Raw genomic sequence first — 18,058 nt, 5'->3', positions numbered from 1 at the left:
CTCCAGGATATGAATGACTAGCTACTCGGAAAATAAAAGAAAAACACCTTGCATACTCCTGTCTGGAATACCTCCACCATTCTGTGAAGTGTGTAATTTATCCACACTAAACTGGGGGACTACTGTTTTAGAAATTTGTCATTATATTATATTATACTTTATTTTTATTATCTTTATCTTTTAAACTAAACACAATTGACTAACCAAGTAGTTTCGTAAGACCTGAGCTAGTTTTGACAGGTTAGAAACTTTCCTTAAGAATGACCTAATAGCAAATGTATTTCTAAAAGTGATTTGCCATTTTGTATGGTAAAATTATACAATAATCGCTTCACAAGTATGGAAAATCACACGCAAGGTCTCATCCATACAAACTGACAGCGTACTCTACCCATACTATTTTTCTTTTCTCGAACAGAAAGAAAAATCATTAAAGGAAAATGACTAGATTGATCACAATTAGTTTTTAAAACGATCAGCAACTTTAAAGGGGGGGTGAAATGCTCGTTTTCACTCAATATCCTGTTAATCTTGAGTACCTATAGAGTAGTACTGCATCCTTCATAACTCCAAAAAGTCTTTAGTTTTATTATATTAATAAGAGAGATATAGTCTGTACCGATTTTTCCCGGAAAAACACAACCGGCTGGAGGCGTGACGTGTGGGCGGAGCTAAAGAATCACGAGCGCCAGTAGGCTTTTGCGTTGAGAGCGTTTGGAAGCTGTGACATTACCTTGAGGACAAAACCAACCAAAACAAACCATGGCTAACAGTCAGATTCAGCGTATATTTATGATCCAGAATCAGATCCAGAGGCTGAAATTTAACAAGAGGTGGTATGTGGTATGTACTGAAACTGTACAAAAATACTCCTTCAAACGTACAACTTAATTTTTGAAACTTTGTCCATGTTTAGCATGGGAATCCAACTCTTTAACAGTGTAAAAAACTCAGTATGCATGAAATATCATTTCACCCCCCCCCCCCCCCCCTTTAAAAGTCCTATGTATTTAATTACACAAAATCTAAAACTTAAAAAAAAAATACATCTAGTTGGGAATAACTGCTCATGCTATGCAGGTCAAGGGATATTTGCCTTGGTTTCCTCTGAGTGATGTCATCTGTTGCCGTGTGTCTGGAGATGGTTAGCACCATGAGGTCTCATATACACATTTACCACTGATATACACAAATGCACACATTCTGACTCATTTCCCCTGATTCTATTCTTACCCGCTTTCTTTCTCTCTCTCTCCATCCCTAAATAACCGCTTGACCATTGCCATTTAGAGCAGATCAGTCTAGGCCAACCACTGCATGTGGTTTAGGCCCTAATCTGCTCCTCCCAAACCCCTACCTCCTTTCTTCCACTTCCCGACGGAGAGTCTGTCTCTGTGTGGCTGTCTTGATGGGTGAGACCCCCCTCCCCCCGGATCTTCCGCTGGGGTCTGCCAGGGAGTGCCCGTCTGCCCAGTGTGTGTTCAGGTGCCAGCGGTTCCCCGAGAACACTGAGACTTTTGTGTGTGAGTTAGAGAGAGAGTTGTGTCAAAAGACCCGTGAAATATTTCACTTGTGGCTTTCGATGTATGCTAGCTTTGAAACTAACAACTATATATTAGTTTACTTCTAAACGTCACTAAAATAATTTGTTTTTAGCATATTTGCACATTGAAATTGTAGTCTTTCTCTTCTACAAAAGCAGAGTGAAATATTGATGACTCATCCTGCACTTGTGGGTGTGTCAGTTTTTTTTGTCTAATCAAATCCTTTAAAAATGAAAAAGGCCCCACCCCTTAATACCACATTCTTCTGACTAGCAATAGAAAATTGCATCATTAACAGCTTTTGAAAATGAAAAGAGACAAGTCATTCAGTAAGTCTAGCTCAGACTTCCAGTTTCAATAGGAAATGTGTCAACATTCAGAACGCTAGAAACCTGATGGTGTCTTTAGATTAGTAGCCAATTTATTCTCTCTATACTCTTGTCATTCTTCTTATAAATTAAAAATGGATGTTCAGACTCGTATTCACACATGCACACGTTGCACTCATTCATTAAATCCCTATATAGTGTATAGCAGTTGAGTGAACAATATCAGAAAATAGAATTAGAAAGAATACACTACCTACAGCTGATTAGCAAATATTTTTAAGTCATCCACCAAATTATCATCACATCTCTCTCATCATTTGTAAGTTAACAACAATGCCACCTCAGTAAATTAGTAAAACATATAAGATTTAAACAGCATCTCTCATTCACATTCTTCCAACTCGTTGGTTCTACGCATTGGATTGTGGGAAATAGTGCTACAGCAAGTGTACAAAGATTGTAAACTTGAAATCAGAGTGCACTGTAAATATACAGTAATTTATAAATGTAGGGAATGAAGTTGTTTGTTTCTATTATATAGGGAGTGAAGTCATTCACTCAGAATTCAGACAGTACTACAAAATGGCCGACATGATATACGTAGTGCACTACATAGGGGATAGAGAGCAGTTTCAGACCCAGCTGTATTAAGCTAATTGTATTTGCTATGACTCTACTCCTTACAGAAACTTTTTGCCTTTTTTGTAATTAAAATGTGGTTTAGTCCCTTTATTAAGCTGTTTTCATGAAATCATCAGTTGGTCGATATAAAGATAGCAAACTTTCCCGTTCCTTAAGATTAGCCATTAGCTAAAATAATTTGTCAAGGAGAACAAAATGTGGTTAAACATCTTTGGTCAACTTTTCTCTTTTTCCACTTGTCATCTATTTTTAACCACAGGGTAATTGTAATATGTCCCTGAATTTAAACTCTTTTGGTGATTTAGGTCCCTTTCAAAGTTTTTTTCCCCCTAAGATTTTCCTGCGCGTTGCAGACATACTGAATGGTTTCCCTGTGACGTGCCATGCTAGCACTTCTCTAATGCACCTTAATTTTTCTGTGGTAACACTTTATATAACACCAGTCAACCAAAAGGAAATGTGCATTGCTATTTTAAGACACGCCTGTCCAGCTTTACGAAGATCTCTATTTTCTTTGGCATTCGGCGGGCAGCTTTTAAAGTTTCATCTTGAAAGAATGAAAAACCTTCTTGTGCCACGACTCACGCAAAGCGTAGGTTAAAAACATCCAGATTCCTCTCATCGCAATCAGTTGTGAGCATCGGGAGGTCTGCAGATATTTAAGCGTACAGATTGTGTTTTATGTGGCTCTGGAAAATATGTAGGCAATCACATTCCCATTCGCATATTTAAGAGATTCGCGACAAAGCTTTGTTTGGCCTCGCGATTATTGTTTACGGGGGCTGTAAAATACACAACTGTGAACGAAAACTCCCAAATTCACACCTCATCAAGCACAAGCATGGTTTGCGTGACTAAAGTGGACTAATTGTTTTCCTCAGTGGGCACAACTGCAGTGATTGATATCACTCACCAGAGGGGGAGAGTCAAGAAAACCACAACGATCCCGGGAAATAGTGCTTTGGGAGTCACTCTCAAAAGGATTATATCACAAATGCTTCACATGACACATATTCCCGCTCATTGCCGAACTTTCCTGAGGCGGTGCCATGTCGTGCAGCCAGACCCAGTCTGCATACATCAACCTCCACTCGTGCCAACGGAATAAACTCTGCATGTAATGCTCTTGTAATGTAGCATGTCAGACTCCATGAGCAATGTTGTCTGTCAACAACTTCTGTTTGTATTATCACCGCTGCGCTCAGCGAAGGACCTTATTTGCAATCTCGTCATCTCATGATTACTCGTCCATTATCACTCACTTGTTTATCCGGTCAATGTATTTTGGTTATAACAACAGACAGGCAATGTAGGGGTACTGAATACCAACAGATAGTTGAGGAAACAACGCCCCTCACTCCTTCAGAGAGCGTGGCCTTGACGTCACAGTTTTGAATGTATGCGATAGAGGTGGGTCAGTCAAGGACAGGTCTACACGACTGCCAGAATGGATACAAAATACTTTATGCTCCAGTCCCCCAAGGTAGAACTGGCAGTGGCGGTGTTTGGACCTGGAACTGGCCCAAATGCAAAAAAGAGTGCAAGCTGAAGCATGTTAGTGTGTACACTGGACCAGAGAAGGGAGGACAGCTGCAGTGTAGGAATCGGGACACAACCCCACATAGCTGCAGTGTTCACCGTCTGACCCTTCTCGGATGGGAAACTGTATCTGTGTATGCAACGGGGAACACAATGGGGTACTTGTTGGTTAGGTCTATGTATGAGTGCCTGCCCACGTGTAGGATTTTGTGTGTTATTCTGAACAGTGTGCACTCTGCTTTGGGAATTCCACCTACATTTCTTTCAGTTTGAACTTTGGATGCTCTTTCTTGTCCTGGTGTGACTCCCCAAGAATTTGACCCACAAAATACTGGAAGAAACCTCATAGCCTCAAATGCGCCAGAAGTTTATGTGTTTCAGTAACAGTGAAAAGAACGTCATGGTTAGGGTAAATTAGGGTAAAGAGGTTTTTGGTTTTTTGGATCAATATCTTTTGTTGTTCTTGGAATAACATTCCTTTTAAAGAAACATTTTTGAATATGAGATTTGAGATTGCGAAGCAAATTATATATTCTTCTTTTAGTTAGTGTTATCTTGGCTTTATATCCAAAAATGTTTCTTAAATTCCTGTTGTATAACTACACTACCCATAATCCTGAGGAGAGACTTTGATTCTCCAATCAGCAAGAAGCACATCATAACAGCTTAGCAGTGACTCCCACTCCCATGGAGTATACAGAATTGCTCCATAGGCCCATGCTGAGACCACCTTGTCCAGACAATTTTACATGATTTGTTACAACTAAAACTTTCATTTTGCCTTTTTGTACCTAAGTTTTTTTTTGTTTTGTTTTTTTTTTATCAAAGTTTACAATGTGATGATTCATCTCTGTGCTCTTTTGTTTGACTCACCAAACTCCATTGGAGGAATTGAATACAAAAAAGTGGCCATTGACAATTGTGTTCTTTTGTCATCCTTCAAAAAACAGTACTGTGCTGGTACTATGATACAATAATGATATGAGATTGTAATTCTATTGTGGATAATAATTCCTTTGTTTTTTGAGAAAATGCACTCAAAAACTGAATGAAACGTACATATTTAAGACAAAATGAGCTTGAAGTGAATAAAAGTCAGACATTCTTAGAGGGTGGACTGGGATTTTAGATTGTATGAATGTTCAGTAGACCAGCTGGACATTTTTGGCGCTTCTTGTTGCCAGGATTGTGAATTAAAAGACGTGGGTAGGAGGCAAAGTCGTGTGTTGATTGAAAATTCAACAGGGAGGAAGTGTGCTTCAAGCATGCTCATGTCTTACTGTGGAAAATGGCTAGATGGTACACTTCTCTACAAACTAGGGTTGCATAATAAAAAAAGAGATTATTTTGACATAATGATTTGAACTGCTATTTTTTAATAATAGGTTTTAAAATTGTCCTTAGTCCTTATATTTGGTATAATCTCCTTTTTTGTGTCATATTAGTAGATTTGTGTAATAACTTGCATATTTTAAAAATGTGTTTCATTAACAAAAATCTTGAATGTTAATTTTGTGGTATAATAATCTTACACATCCATATCATGATTAGAATTTTTTTCCTACTTTTTATCTCCACTTTTTTTCTTTCCTTGACCTTTTCTTTCTTTCACACACACATTTACTCATTACTGTGACTTGATGTCTCTCACTCCTACTCTGCATAGTGTCATGTAAATGAGTCATCGAAGAGCAGTATGTTCATCATTGGTACACCGTGAGTTCTACCCAGCAGTCCCTTGGCAAATGGCAGGCCGTTCATGAGGAGAGGAGACAGTTTGTTCTGTCAGTGTGTGCGTTTTTGTGAGTGTATGGTTGTGACAGAAGGGGTTGGAACGTCCTCTGTTCAAACATGCTGTATTTTCCAACAGTCACGAGAACTGAATCTCTCTCTTTATCTATTTTCTTTCAACTCACTCTCTCTTTTTCCCTTCCATTCTGTCTGGTGTATGTGGTTTAAAAAGACTAGTCACAGTGATGGGAAAGGGGGAAAAGGAGAAGTAGTTAGAATGGATGGAAGGCCGTGATATTTTATTTTTAGGAAACAGTGCCGCACCCAGGCCTGTTAAATTACGTTTAACATAGCCCTTGATTAATGTTGAAATCTTTTTCCTGTTAAATGGGTGTTGGAATCATGGAAATATGATTTTTTTTGTTTCTCTTACATTTTTGCAGTTTTGTCATATCTTGTAGTGCAGGAGTAACTGAAGATTCTCTGAAAGAAATGAACCACTGTTGCAGTTTTTGGGGAAACGTTCACCATAAAAATGAAAATCTGATGTAATTCACTTTGTGTGAGGAACAGTCCATACATTTAGGCCACTATGCACTGATAAACTTCACCTGCTAAATCTGATATGAGGGCTATGGCAAAAATAAGTAACATCAAACATAATGACAGAACCTTAGTCTTTGGGCAAACCATTCATTTAAAAGTACAGTAGCTAAGCAGTGTTATCTAATCAAGTACACCTCTTCCCTAGTCCTAGTATCCAGTCAAAAACTAGGTCCACTGTTTGTTTCAATCTGTTCGGGAACTGGTTGCAACCTTGTTTTGGACGTTACATCAAAATCTTTCATCTCTCTTTTTGTCCCTCCCTTCCAGCCGTCATCCCACTGACCGACTCTGAGCACAAGCTGCTAGCGCTTCACTTCGCGGTGGACCCTGGGAGGGACTGGGAGTGGGGGAGGGATGACAACGACAATGCCAAGCTGGCAAAGTAAGACCCCTCTTTTTCTCTCTCATCCTCAATCCACCACTACTGCAATCTTAGAGCGATTTAATAACTTATGAGCAGTTTCTAGCCTAAATAAGGGGTAATTAAGACAAAGGTCAATTGAGGCCAAATAAAAGCCACTATCTCTATGTTATCACTACCATATGAGGGATTAAATTGGACTAAATCTGTACAGAAGGTCCCAGCACATGGCACCAGGTCATATTAACCTCACAGAGGTTGATCGGCTCTTGATTGTCATATCTTAAAGACTCATGTACATGTTCCAGGCTTTTATAACTTGCATATTATTGCATTTAGTCTTATGGTTAAGATGACTTGTACAGGATGTTTTTAAATCTGAGAAACTTTGCTGGGGTCAGCAAGTTAATGCATATAAATAAATTGCAGCAGCACCACCCCAGCCATGACTTACTTAAGGGAGAACAGAAACCAAAAGAAACATCCGTGCTGAAGTAACTGTAATCATTTGGCCCCCAGTCCATTGGCTCCATAATGGACTGATAAATACTGTAGTTCCCTGGTGAATAGATTTAGGCACTGATTGTGTTCCTAGTTGCATGCCTCAAATAGTTTGTAATATCTTCCATTCCGTCATTGGCACGTAAGAGATTACAAGATTATTTAATGCCTCATTTGAGCTGATAAACCTTTTGAGCTACAAATTAGGTTTTAGAAGAGATGTGTGATTATGTTCTTCTCTCTCTCTCTAGTCTTATTCTATCACTGGAAGCTAAATTAAACCTTCTGCACAACTACATGAATGTAACATGGATTCGAATTCCTTCCGAAACAAGGGTAAGTGGTCGTCCATTTATTGGTTGAAAGGGGTTGCAAACCCTGCTCCTGAAGGCTACCTTCTTGCAGACATAAGTTCCAACACACCTGGCTATGTTTACAAATATTCCTGAAACCTTAAATAACTGGTTAAGTTATAATTGATTTAAGGATGGTAGCCCTCCAGGAACAAGGTTGTTTCCCCCTTTTCTAACATTTTTGACAGCAGTACTTGCTGCTAAAGGTGACTACAGTTTTGAGTCCTAATGTCCTCCTGATCTATCTATTACAGGCTCCCTTGGCTCAGCCAGAGTCACCCACTGCCTCTGCAGGTGAGGATGTACAGTCTCTGGCAGAATCCATGGACTCGGACAGGGAGTCTGTTTGCAGTAACTCCAACATCAATAATGGCAAGTCGAGTAAGGAGAAGGACAAGGACAAGCAGCGAAAGGACAAAGATAAAACAAGGGCTGATTCAGTAGCCAACAAACTGGGCAGCTTCAGCAAGACACTGGGTATCAAACTTAAGAAGAATATGGGTGGCCTTGGAGGACTTGTTCATGGCAAGATCAACAAGTCCACTTCAACAAATGGTCGAACGTTAGAGAACGGAGAGCAGAAATCCAAGAAAAAGGACTCAAAAACACGAAAAGGAAGCAAAGAGGAGTCAGGCCAGTCAGCCAGCACATCCTCCTCAGAAAAGGCAACCAGTCCCTCTCCTACAGACCGTGCTTCTGGTAGCTCACCTGTTGAGAGACTGCCAGGATCAGGCAAAAACTCGGGTGATCGGACACTGGACAACTGGAAGTACAGCACAGATGTCAAACTCAGCCTGAACATCCTTCGGGCAGCCATGCAGGGTGAGCGCAAATTCATCTTCGCTGGATTGCTGCTTACAAGCCACCGACACCAGTTCCATGAAGAGATGATCAGCTTCTACCTAAGCAGTGCCCAAGAACGCTTCAGCGCTGAGCAGGAACAGAAGAGAAAGGCTGAGGTGGAGAAGAAGCCTCAGACCAATGGGGTGGCACTAAAGAAGCCTGAACAGGAGAGTGTTTTCCTAAGGGAGCGTTCAGATAGCTCTCCACCTGAGAGTTGCTCACCGGTGTTGCAACCTAGCCATAATCCTTCCCAGGCTGTGAAGGTCCAAGAAAGGGGAAGCCCAAAGCTTGCTGCTTCTCCTGTCCCAATACCCATCCCAGTTTCCATCCCAGGATCCTCCATGTCCCCTGTCCCTTTCTCCTCCCCTAGTAACGATGCTAAGAGACCTGGACCAGTCCCTGTTTCAGCTCACTATAGCCATACGCCACCTATCCAGAGGCACAATGTCATCCATCTCAGGGATGTCAATGTGCAGTCATCCAGCTACCAAGATGAGTCTTACAAGCCAATGGTCAGCACTCTCAAAACTTGTGCTACCTACCCGCAGCAAAACCGCTCACTGTCCTCTCAGAGCTACAGTCCAGCCCGCATGTCTGGTATCCGTACGATTAATGCCATAGACACCCTCCCGTACAACATGCCTGGGGAACATAAGTCCCACACTTATACCAACGGCTTCAACACTGGCGACATCCGGGACTGTCTGGAGTTTGCAGATGAAGACCCGGTGCCCCATGCCTGGCTGGGGCAGGACAAAACCAAAGGGCAGAGTGGTGTTTGTCCAATGTACTGTTTTCAGCAGAAACGTTGCAGGAGGGAGAACTGCACCTTCTATGGCCGACCCGAGACTGAGAACTTTTGCTCATACTGTTATAGAGAGGAGCTGAAACACAGGGAACGAGAGGGGAAGGTGCACCGACCTGGATAGCCCTGCAAATGCACACACATATATAGCCACCCCCAATGTGTGTGAAAAAAAAACAGCAACACCACCACCTTTTTGCACTTTGCAAGCGATACAAAGGACTGGCATAACATTTTCCTACTAGAGTTAAGATCGGCCTCCTTGTATTCTTGTTACTTTACTCTCAATAGCGAACGAACACTGCTTTACAATGACAGGAAGTGCAACCAGAATCAGTTTACAGCTTTGGCCAGAGATTGTGTTATTGTTTGTCCTATGTTCGATTTAATTCAGTCTTTTACTTGTTCTAGAGTAAAAGCTCTTGTCTGTGCATTCTGCTCAGTCTGTGTCGTAAAACTCCTTGTACCTGCAGAAAGAGATGTAAAAGTATATGTCAGTCTCTTATGGAGCTTCCCAAATAATGGAAGGGAAAACTCTGTTTAGAGTTCATTGTAATGCAATATTTCACAGCATAGCTCTTTGGAATCTTAATATAAAATAACATTGATTTGCTGTGCATTGCAAATAATTACAAAGGGAGGGAGATGCACTTTTCAGCACTCTGATTTTTTTGAAAGCAATAAGTTTGGTAACAACTGTCACCCCTCCCCCTTTTATCTATGCATTCATGACGTCAGCCATATTCTACTTTTTCCCAATATGATTCTACGGGATATAGATAAGATTATATAAGGTCTGTTGTACAGGGATTATTATGGTGGAAAATATTTAATATGTGGCATATCAGGTGTGCTTTTGGATTGATTTTGTGGTGTGTGTCTGATATATATATATGCTGCAGTATATTGTAATAAAAAGCCTCTACATAGGAGGGTTTGCATTCCATCGTGATATCAAATGATACCTCACTATTGTGTGCTACTTGAACTTGACATCCAATACAGTAAGCATTTGACTTCCATTCATTGCTTTCTGTATTTATAATATATAACACAGTCATGATAGTGAATGCTAAATTACAAGAACAACCTTAACAGACGATAGATATGAAATGCAAACCCTTATATGCTTCAGCAGTGGAAAAAAGGTGGAAAGCTTATGAAACTGTGTATTCATCAACTGTTTTATACCTTCACTGATGGCACAGCTTGGCTACAAGCAATTGGCAACCGCTCATCAACTTTCTGTAGCACTCATGCTAACACTGCCATGCTAGCCTCTCATGTGCCAAAACGGTCCTTCACCTCCATTTCATTTGTCCTCAGGAATATTGTCTTAGCCACACAATTTTGATTATAATATAAATAGAAACATCTATATCTATAAATGTAAAATTGGATATTTAAAGGTACAAATCTACCTCTTGAAAGCATTTTAGGTCTTTGACTCTCTTAGATTGCATAGCAGTGTAAAATGTCCTAACTGGGTGCAATGTGGAATGTTAGTAGATTAAATTTTCATGTGTACAATAAAAACGAAAATTCTGTGACAACAAATTTACACCCTATCAGAATATGTTTTCACGGTCGTATTTAGTTTGGACAAAGTCTGATGAATTTATTCTTTGTCAGATTGTATCACGACTGGTTAGGACATATTCTTCAGACCAAATCTCTAAATGTAAAATCAGACATTTTACGGTACAAGCCGATATTGATCACAGCAGTGCAAAAACCATCACATACAACAACATGCTAAGCTACTAACTGGCTACCAAACACAAACGCTCAAAGCGCTAATTCTCATTGTGTACTAGAAAATCAGGATGTTACCGATAATTACACCAATTACTGTAGGTCAACTAGCATGACTAGCATGTTAGCCACTTTGTGTGCCTCTGCTAAGCAAAGGCCCAACCAAGTGCTTTTCTTCTTCATAGACAAGATTATCATAAGAGCAGTGCTTGCTGTGTTTTGTTGTGTGGTGGTGTTCAGGTGACCAGCACCGTGTCTCTGTAAGTGTTTAGTCTTTCCTGGCCAAGGATGTCCACTGCTTGGTTCTCTTCCCATGTTTCTACCCCTCCACAATCATGTGTGTCTTTCACTTCCCATCTTCCTGCTTTTCCTCTTTCTCCTTTATATTCGGCAAACTCATGGACTCTCACCGTCTTAGAATTGTAAAATATGATTTTGTATTAATTTGAGAGTTTTACACTACTTTAAATTATTAATTTGCACATTAGGTACCAATGTAAATAGCAGGAGAAAAAGAGACAAAATAAGATTAGTTTATTGTTAAATATGGTGTCTGTGGTTCTTTTAATTGTTCCTGCAGAAGAAAGGTGTGTGTCTGTGTGCTTGCATACTTGCGTGTCTGCGTGTGTGTTTTTCCTCAACGTTCTGTAATTTGAGCAGCGCTCTCGGCTTCGGTCTACAGTATACCACACCCACATTAGACTGTCTGACTTCTCATATGATTGAGTCCACAAAACTGGAATAGAATCTAGTATAAAACTGCACGTCTAGGGATGTCCGGCCTTTATATCCCTGCAGTAGTTACTGTCAGTCGTGGACCATGCCATTAGCATGAAACACAGCACCAAACAGCTGCCCCACCAGTCACCTGTTTAACATCTGCCAGAAAACTCTCACCCTGACAATAAACTCTCATTGTTGCATGTTCACTTGAGGCGGACATTGTTCACCTACTATACACAAAAGATTTCAGAGGCCAGAGACTTTAAAACACAATTCAGGTCACTTTAAAGAATGGGAGGTTAATAACTCTTATGATTTAGGTCAGTCTTAAAATTTTTGTCGTGCATATTTTAAGCCCCTTCTCCCTTTGAGACTGCAAAATATCTTGAATTGCAAAACGCGATGGTGGCTTATCTGTTAGGGACAAATGTCATTTGTATCATGTGTGAGATGGGTTTTTTTTTATGACTGTCGTGAAACAGGATACTCTCAAGTTTTTGCTAAATGTTCACAGACACACCCACACATTTTACTGAGGGCACATGGTATGGAAGATATAATTCTGCTGATGCAGAAACTAGGGCACATTCCCAAGAACTGAACCATGTTCCAGCTGTCATAAAGATGTAAAATGACTTAGCAACCTGTTCACCATAGTTTTATCAGTGGATTTCAAAGAGAGGGCGGGGCTTTTTAACAGTATCAAGTTGTATACTTATTTAAATGTAGTAAAAATAGTGATCTAATTTATGTTTTATTTAGGCATGGTGATCTTAAGGTGGGCAGGCATATGGAAGTCTCAACAGTGTGATTCTGTGCCCTTGTTTTACCTTATAATCATACAGAAGCAATAATATACAACACCAACATGGACTGCTATCACACACCCTAAAGCTGCATTTACACAATCTCAAACATTCACTTATGATTGTTTCATTTCACCCCTAATTGCACAGATGTTTGGATTAGAATCACAGCAACATCTCAAAGCATCCAAAGTCTAAAGCAGATCAGAAATGTCCACTTATGCATACGATTGCAAAAGGATTGCATGCAAACATTTTATTTGAGAGGTGTTTGAGCTCATATTCAGATCTCTGGTGTTCGACTGAAGGTGCTTGATTGGAAACTTGGCATATTTCAGCATAATGACCGATGTTATCTCTTCTGAAACTCGCAAAGACATGCGAGATTACGGAGAGCTTTTTCTCTGGAGGAACATCTGAGCCCTTTTCTGGTACTACGTTCTGAACATGAAAATCAAAATACTTCTGACATACGTGTAGGGCCCTGACCTCTCAAGGGGTAAGTAGGAAGAGAAAGATGGTTTTCTTTTCAAGAAGGCAGGTGAACACATCTCCGTTCAAAGCAGCACGCACAGAGATGCAAAGACACACTGCCATCTATCACTCAGCAGAATGGCCCCTATACGACTCTCCCATGACCTAGTTTGCGTTTGTGCACAGCTCTCTTCAAAACATCTCCCTGCCCATATTTTTTTTTTTACTCACAAGTCTCTCGTCAATAATCCGACTTTCTGTTTGGCGGCTTGCAGTATCTCAAAAGAATGTGAAAAATGTGAAAAAGAAAACAGGAGAGAGAGACAGTATAGGGTCACGCAGTTCTTTGCTGCATGTTATTTGTGATCCTTTGGTGGAGAGGAAGAAGGAGAAAGTGTACTGTGCTGGGGCATGGCATGCTGTCATGTGTTTCTAGAACTAGAGGTCTTGTGACATTGCAGCCAATTCTTTATTGTGCCTTACAGTACATAACAGCACAAGGCAGCGATAGTGTACCATTGTACGTAGTCCACACTTTACAGTCTTGACTCTACCGACTGTTGATACCACAAACAAAGTTCATGCTATTAAAGCATTACGCCATTCTTTACCACAAGTTCTCAGGCATTATGTGTAGCAGAGTAAAATATGCTTGCCTCTGCTAATTTCACAGTAACATGCAGCCTTGAAAAGCTTTGTTGTAAGAAATACTTATAAGCAATAAAAACAACAGGTATATAATAAATAAAAAATGTCCTAAAATGGTGTTAAAATTACAGTGGGCCATGTTTCCATGCTTTTCTGTGTAAACTAGTATTTTGTCCTTTTCACTAGCATTTTATTATTTTTTGTTTGTTTGGTTTTGGTTGAATATTTACAGCAAGGGACCATGGTTTAATATGTAAGCATAGCTTATCTATTCCATGCAAACCTTTTTCACAAGAATTTTCTTGACATATTTTTGTTTCCATTGGTTGTTTACAGCAAGGGGTCATGGTTTACCATGTAAGCATAGCTACATTAGCCCTGTTAGTGTACTTAAAGCTAAAATGTCTATTCCATGTAAACCTGTTTTTTTTTTTAAAGTCCTAACCATTTTCCCAAGCACTTTCTTGTCATGTTTTCTTCAGGCTGTGTACAGCAAAGGACCAAGGTTTAACAGGTTAGCATAGCTACATTAGCCCAGTTAACATGCTGACTCCTAAAGTATCTCTTCCATGCAAACCTGGATTTTTGTTCTACCCATGTCCTGAAGCATTTTCTTGTGTTTTTCTTTTCTGTAAGATATTTACAACACAGGGTCAAAGTCTATCAGGTTAGCAGGGCTGCATTAGCTAAAATCTAAAGTATATATTTCATTCAAACCTGTATTTTGTACTTTAGGCTATTTAGCCATATCAAGTAGTCAAGGGTTATCAGGTTAGCATGGCTACATTAACCCTGTTAGTATGCTAAAAGCTAATCTCTTTCATGTGAACCTGTTTTTTTCCTAACCATGTTCCCAAGCAATTTCTTGTTGTTGTTGTTTTTCCCTCTCTTGTAGCACAAGGGTTAGCAGGTTGGCATGACCCCATTAGCCTTGTTAGATGATGCCATAACATTTTCATAAGTATGTTTCTTTGTCCTTTTCATGTCCTGTTTAGCACACTAGTTGTCTGTGTAGCCAATCGAACATAAAATGTTAGAAAGAGTGAAGGAGAACATAAAGGTCTTTGTACAGGTGAACCAGCCCACCCTGTGGAGGCGATGTACTGTAGATGAGCGAAGAAAAGAAACAACCAAAATACTCACTGGTGGGAGGGTCCTTTTTTCTGAAAGAGACAGTGAGACACCGCAAAGAAAGAGAACAAGAACTGTCTTTTCTTTTGTGTGTGTCCGTCAGATTTATGGTTGCAATTGAAACCATCAACAGCTTTGCTCTTTTGGCAGAGACCCGAGAAGCCCCAAGATGGAGACACACCCTGTGATCTGTGTTGCCACTTGTATGGAAGCAATTTTCCAACAAACGCCCTTATCAGAAACACTAATTATCATCTTTACTTTCATGTTGGTAACAGCGGTGTCTGTTTTGGCCCTGACATAATGAGACCAAAAAGAGGAAATGAAGCTTCTAATAAATATGCATGCTTATTTTCAGCCAAGATCATTGAGCATTTAAATTAAAACAAGAGGACTGACTGTAACAGCATGGAAGATGGATCACTGCTGTTTTAGCAATGCGTTTCCCTTTAGATCTTCAACAAAGCTGCCGTTTTAATAGACAAAATATTCAAATCAGTCTAGGCTATTTTAAATAGACCAGAGATAACTAAAGAGATAAATTTACTTGAGACTTGAGAATTTCTTGCATGGAAATGGTAAATCCTAAAAATGTTACCATTTTTGCTACATTAGGTAGTCTAGCTTTTTGAGTTTGTACAACAATCCTAGAAGTAACAGCGTGCATCAGGTTTTGTCCACTTTGCTTACTTCCACTAAGCAATGAATTTTGCAATGAAAAATGGTTTGCAGCACCTTAAATGAAAAAACTTTCCATCGAAGCCTGCTTTGATTCAGAAGTTTGAAGTGTTATTTGATTTCAGGAACTTTGTGCTCCCATAAACCTGTTAAATCGGCTTATATACGGTACACGGGCTGTTCAGATTATGCTAGTTAAGGTGTGTCTGAGATCTATGTCTCCCCAGAGAAAAATGTTCCCCGCTCACTGTCTTATCCAGAAAGGCTTAAAGAGTTAGTTCACCCAAAAATGAGCTTATGTTTTACTCACCCTAAAGGCATCCTAGGTGTATATGACTTTCTTATTTTGGATGAATCCAGTTGGAGTTATATTAAAAATCATCCTGGCTATTCCATGCTCAATCAGTCAGCGGATGTTGCTGTTGAACAGTCCATACAAGTCATCAAAAAAAGTGCATGCATTCATAATAAAACATGTCATATACACCTATGATGCCTCGAGGGTGAGGAAACACAAGCTAATTTTTAGCTAACCCTTTAACTGCATCTTGATGTAGTATAAAAAGGTTTCGGCAATTTTGTTGTTGTTTTTGTTGTCTGCAGAACAGACTATATCATCATAATATAAAAGAGTTTCCTGCTTAAAGCAATAGTTCACCCTCAAAAACCAATATGCTAAAAATTTTCCCAGGCCATCCAAATGTAAATGAGTTTGTTTCTTCATTGCAACAGATTTGGAGAAAATTAGCTTTACATCACTTGCTCACCAATTGATCCTCTGCAATGAATGGGTGCCGTCAGAATGAGAGTCCAAACAGCTGATAAAAACATCACAATAATCCACACCACACCAGTCCATCAATTAATGTCTTGTAATGTCTTTTCTCCAAATCTGTTCCAGTGAAGAGACAACTTCAACAGACAACAACAGAGGTGAGTACGTTTCAATTTTAGGTGAACTGCACCTTTAATAGGCTGAATTATCTAGAGTAAGCTAATTTGCTATGCTAATATCTTGCTTGCATTCCATTATTTTAGGATCAGCATGGGATCAGCATCAGACCCACATTAGCAGTATGGTTTCTAGGTTAGGCATTGAGTTTGCACTAGTGCCACCCGGTGCCGCCCCCTTGCCATGCTGGAGTACATGAGGGACAGAGGAGATTCACACCATGACAGCACCCACAGAATCGCCCACTCACAGTCTGAGCTTGTGAAGCTTGAGTCCTGATCACCCAGCACAACCACACACGGCTTCACCCACTCTTTATCTCACTGCCTCTCTCTGTCTCCCACACACACCTTCTTTTCTTTTCTAGTTTATACACCCCGTGTCTGTTTTCGACTCAGTCGCGTTGATGCTCAAAAGCCACTGTGCCACAAAACTGAATGACATGCTTGTCAAATGATCGCTGGCCTCACATTGACCGCAGGTTGCTATTTAGCATCCCAGCTGGTGAAATCAAAAACAGATAGAGAAAGAGAGAGAGAGATAAAGAAAATATGATATTCTCGCTCTCTCTGTTTAATCTTTTCCCTTACCCCTCCACCCACCAGCAGTCACACACACACACGTTTAGCAGAGGAACAGTTCGTTCTCTGGGCTCACATGGTCTGTCTTTCTTGCTCCCTGGCTCCCACTGCAGTATGATCACTCACTGAGGGGGATAGAAATGAATGATGCGTCTTCCTGTCTCTCTGTCTCTGTCTGATTGACTGCTGGACCCAGGATATTCAAGGTACAAGTGGTTCAAAACATGCATCCGGATCTATTGATTTATTCAAAAATACATAAAAAAATGCACTGCATACATACGTTCATCTGAATACACCATTTCTGTGATGAGCATTGACCTCGGTATTAATATGCATGTTTCTGTTTGCTGCTGTCACAAATGTCAGGGTGATTTAACTGTTTTGTAGTTGTTTTGTATTTAACTAATGAAAAAAATGTAAAAATCATAGATTTAATGTCTTGAAAGGAAAACTTTATTCATTTATTTTTTACTTTGAAATCTGTTTCAAAATCATCTGATGGTACACTGACAATGCTTCTTATTTTTTCAACCCCTCAACCCCTCATTTTCAGCCTCCTTTTATATTTTAGCGTGCAAACTATATTTCCATTTCCATAAAAACAAAGTAAAATGGCAAGATATTAAATAAATAGGACTATGCATTAAAATATATATACAAATAAACATCTTGCAATGATAATAATACATTTGTTGTCACTTTTGTTTTACCCCCTGGCAATTTTTCTGTAATCTGTTTTTATACAAGTCTCATGGGACATAAAAGCAGGGGAATCTGAAACTGGGTGCATGTATCTGATACAGAAAGAGAGACAGATCATGGACAGACAGAGAGACAGCAGGTGAGCAGACGAGGTGGAAACACACCAGCTCTCTCTTAGCATATTTTTAGCAATTTCATTCTCCTTAACAGGCCTGAAAATGAGAATAACCAGAGAAATACAGGCCAGTTAGTGGGTGGTTGTGAATTTTGAAAGTGTTGCTTCATTGCATAACTGAGTGGGACAAAATGTGGGCCACTCATTCTTTAGTTTTGAATTGGCCCTTATTTGAT

At 39.8% G+C, this 18,058-nt stretch overlaps 2 protein-coding genes across 5 annotated transcripts in view; both read left to right on the top strand.

The window, feature by feature from the left end:
• Positions 1–11,554, top strand: part of LOC128013979 (OTU domain-containing protein 7A-like) — a 73,745-nt gene extending 62,191 nt beyond the window's left edge. For all 4 annotated transcript variants that reach the window (XM_052597190.1, XM_052597191.1, XM_052597193.1 and 1 more), the window contains exons 11-13: positions 6,659–6,773; positions 7,505–7,589; positions 7,861–11,554. In XM_052597190.1, coding sequence (XP_052453150.1) covers positions 6,659–6,773; positions 7,505–7,589; positions 7,861–9,378 — 1,718 coding nt within the window. In that variant the 3' untranslated portion in view covers positions 9,379–11,554. The remainder of the gene's footprint in view (positions 1–6,658; positions 6,774–7,504; positions 7,590–7,860) is intronic.
• Positions 1–18,058, top strand: part of LOC128013988 (annexin A2) — a 327,457-nt gene that overhangs the window by 263,019 nt on the left and 46,380 nt on the right. The gene's annotated exons all lie outside the window — the stretch shown is intronic.

The sequence above is a fragment of the Carassius gibelio genome, chromosome B25 (genome assembly GCF_023724105.1).
Source record: "Carassius gibelio isolate Cgi1373 ecotype wild population from Czech Republic chromosome B25, carGib1.2-hapl.c, whole genome shotgun sequence".
Lineage (NCBI taxonomy): Eukaryota > Metazoa > Chordata > Actinopteri > Cypriniformes > Cyprinidae > Carassius > Carassius gibelio.
This window is presented reverse-complemented; position numbering and strand designations above follow the sequence as displayed.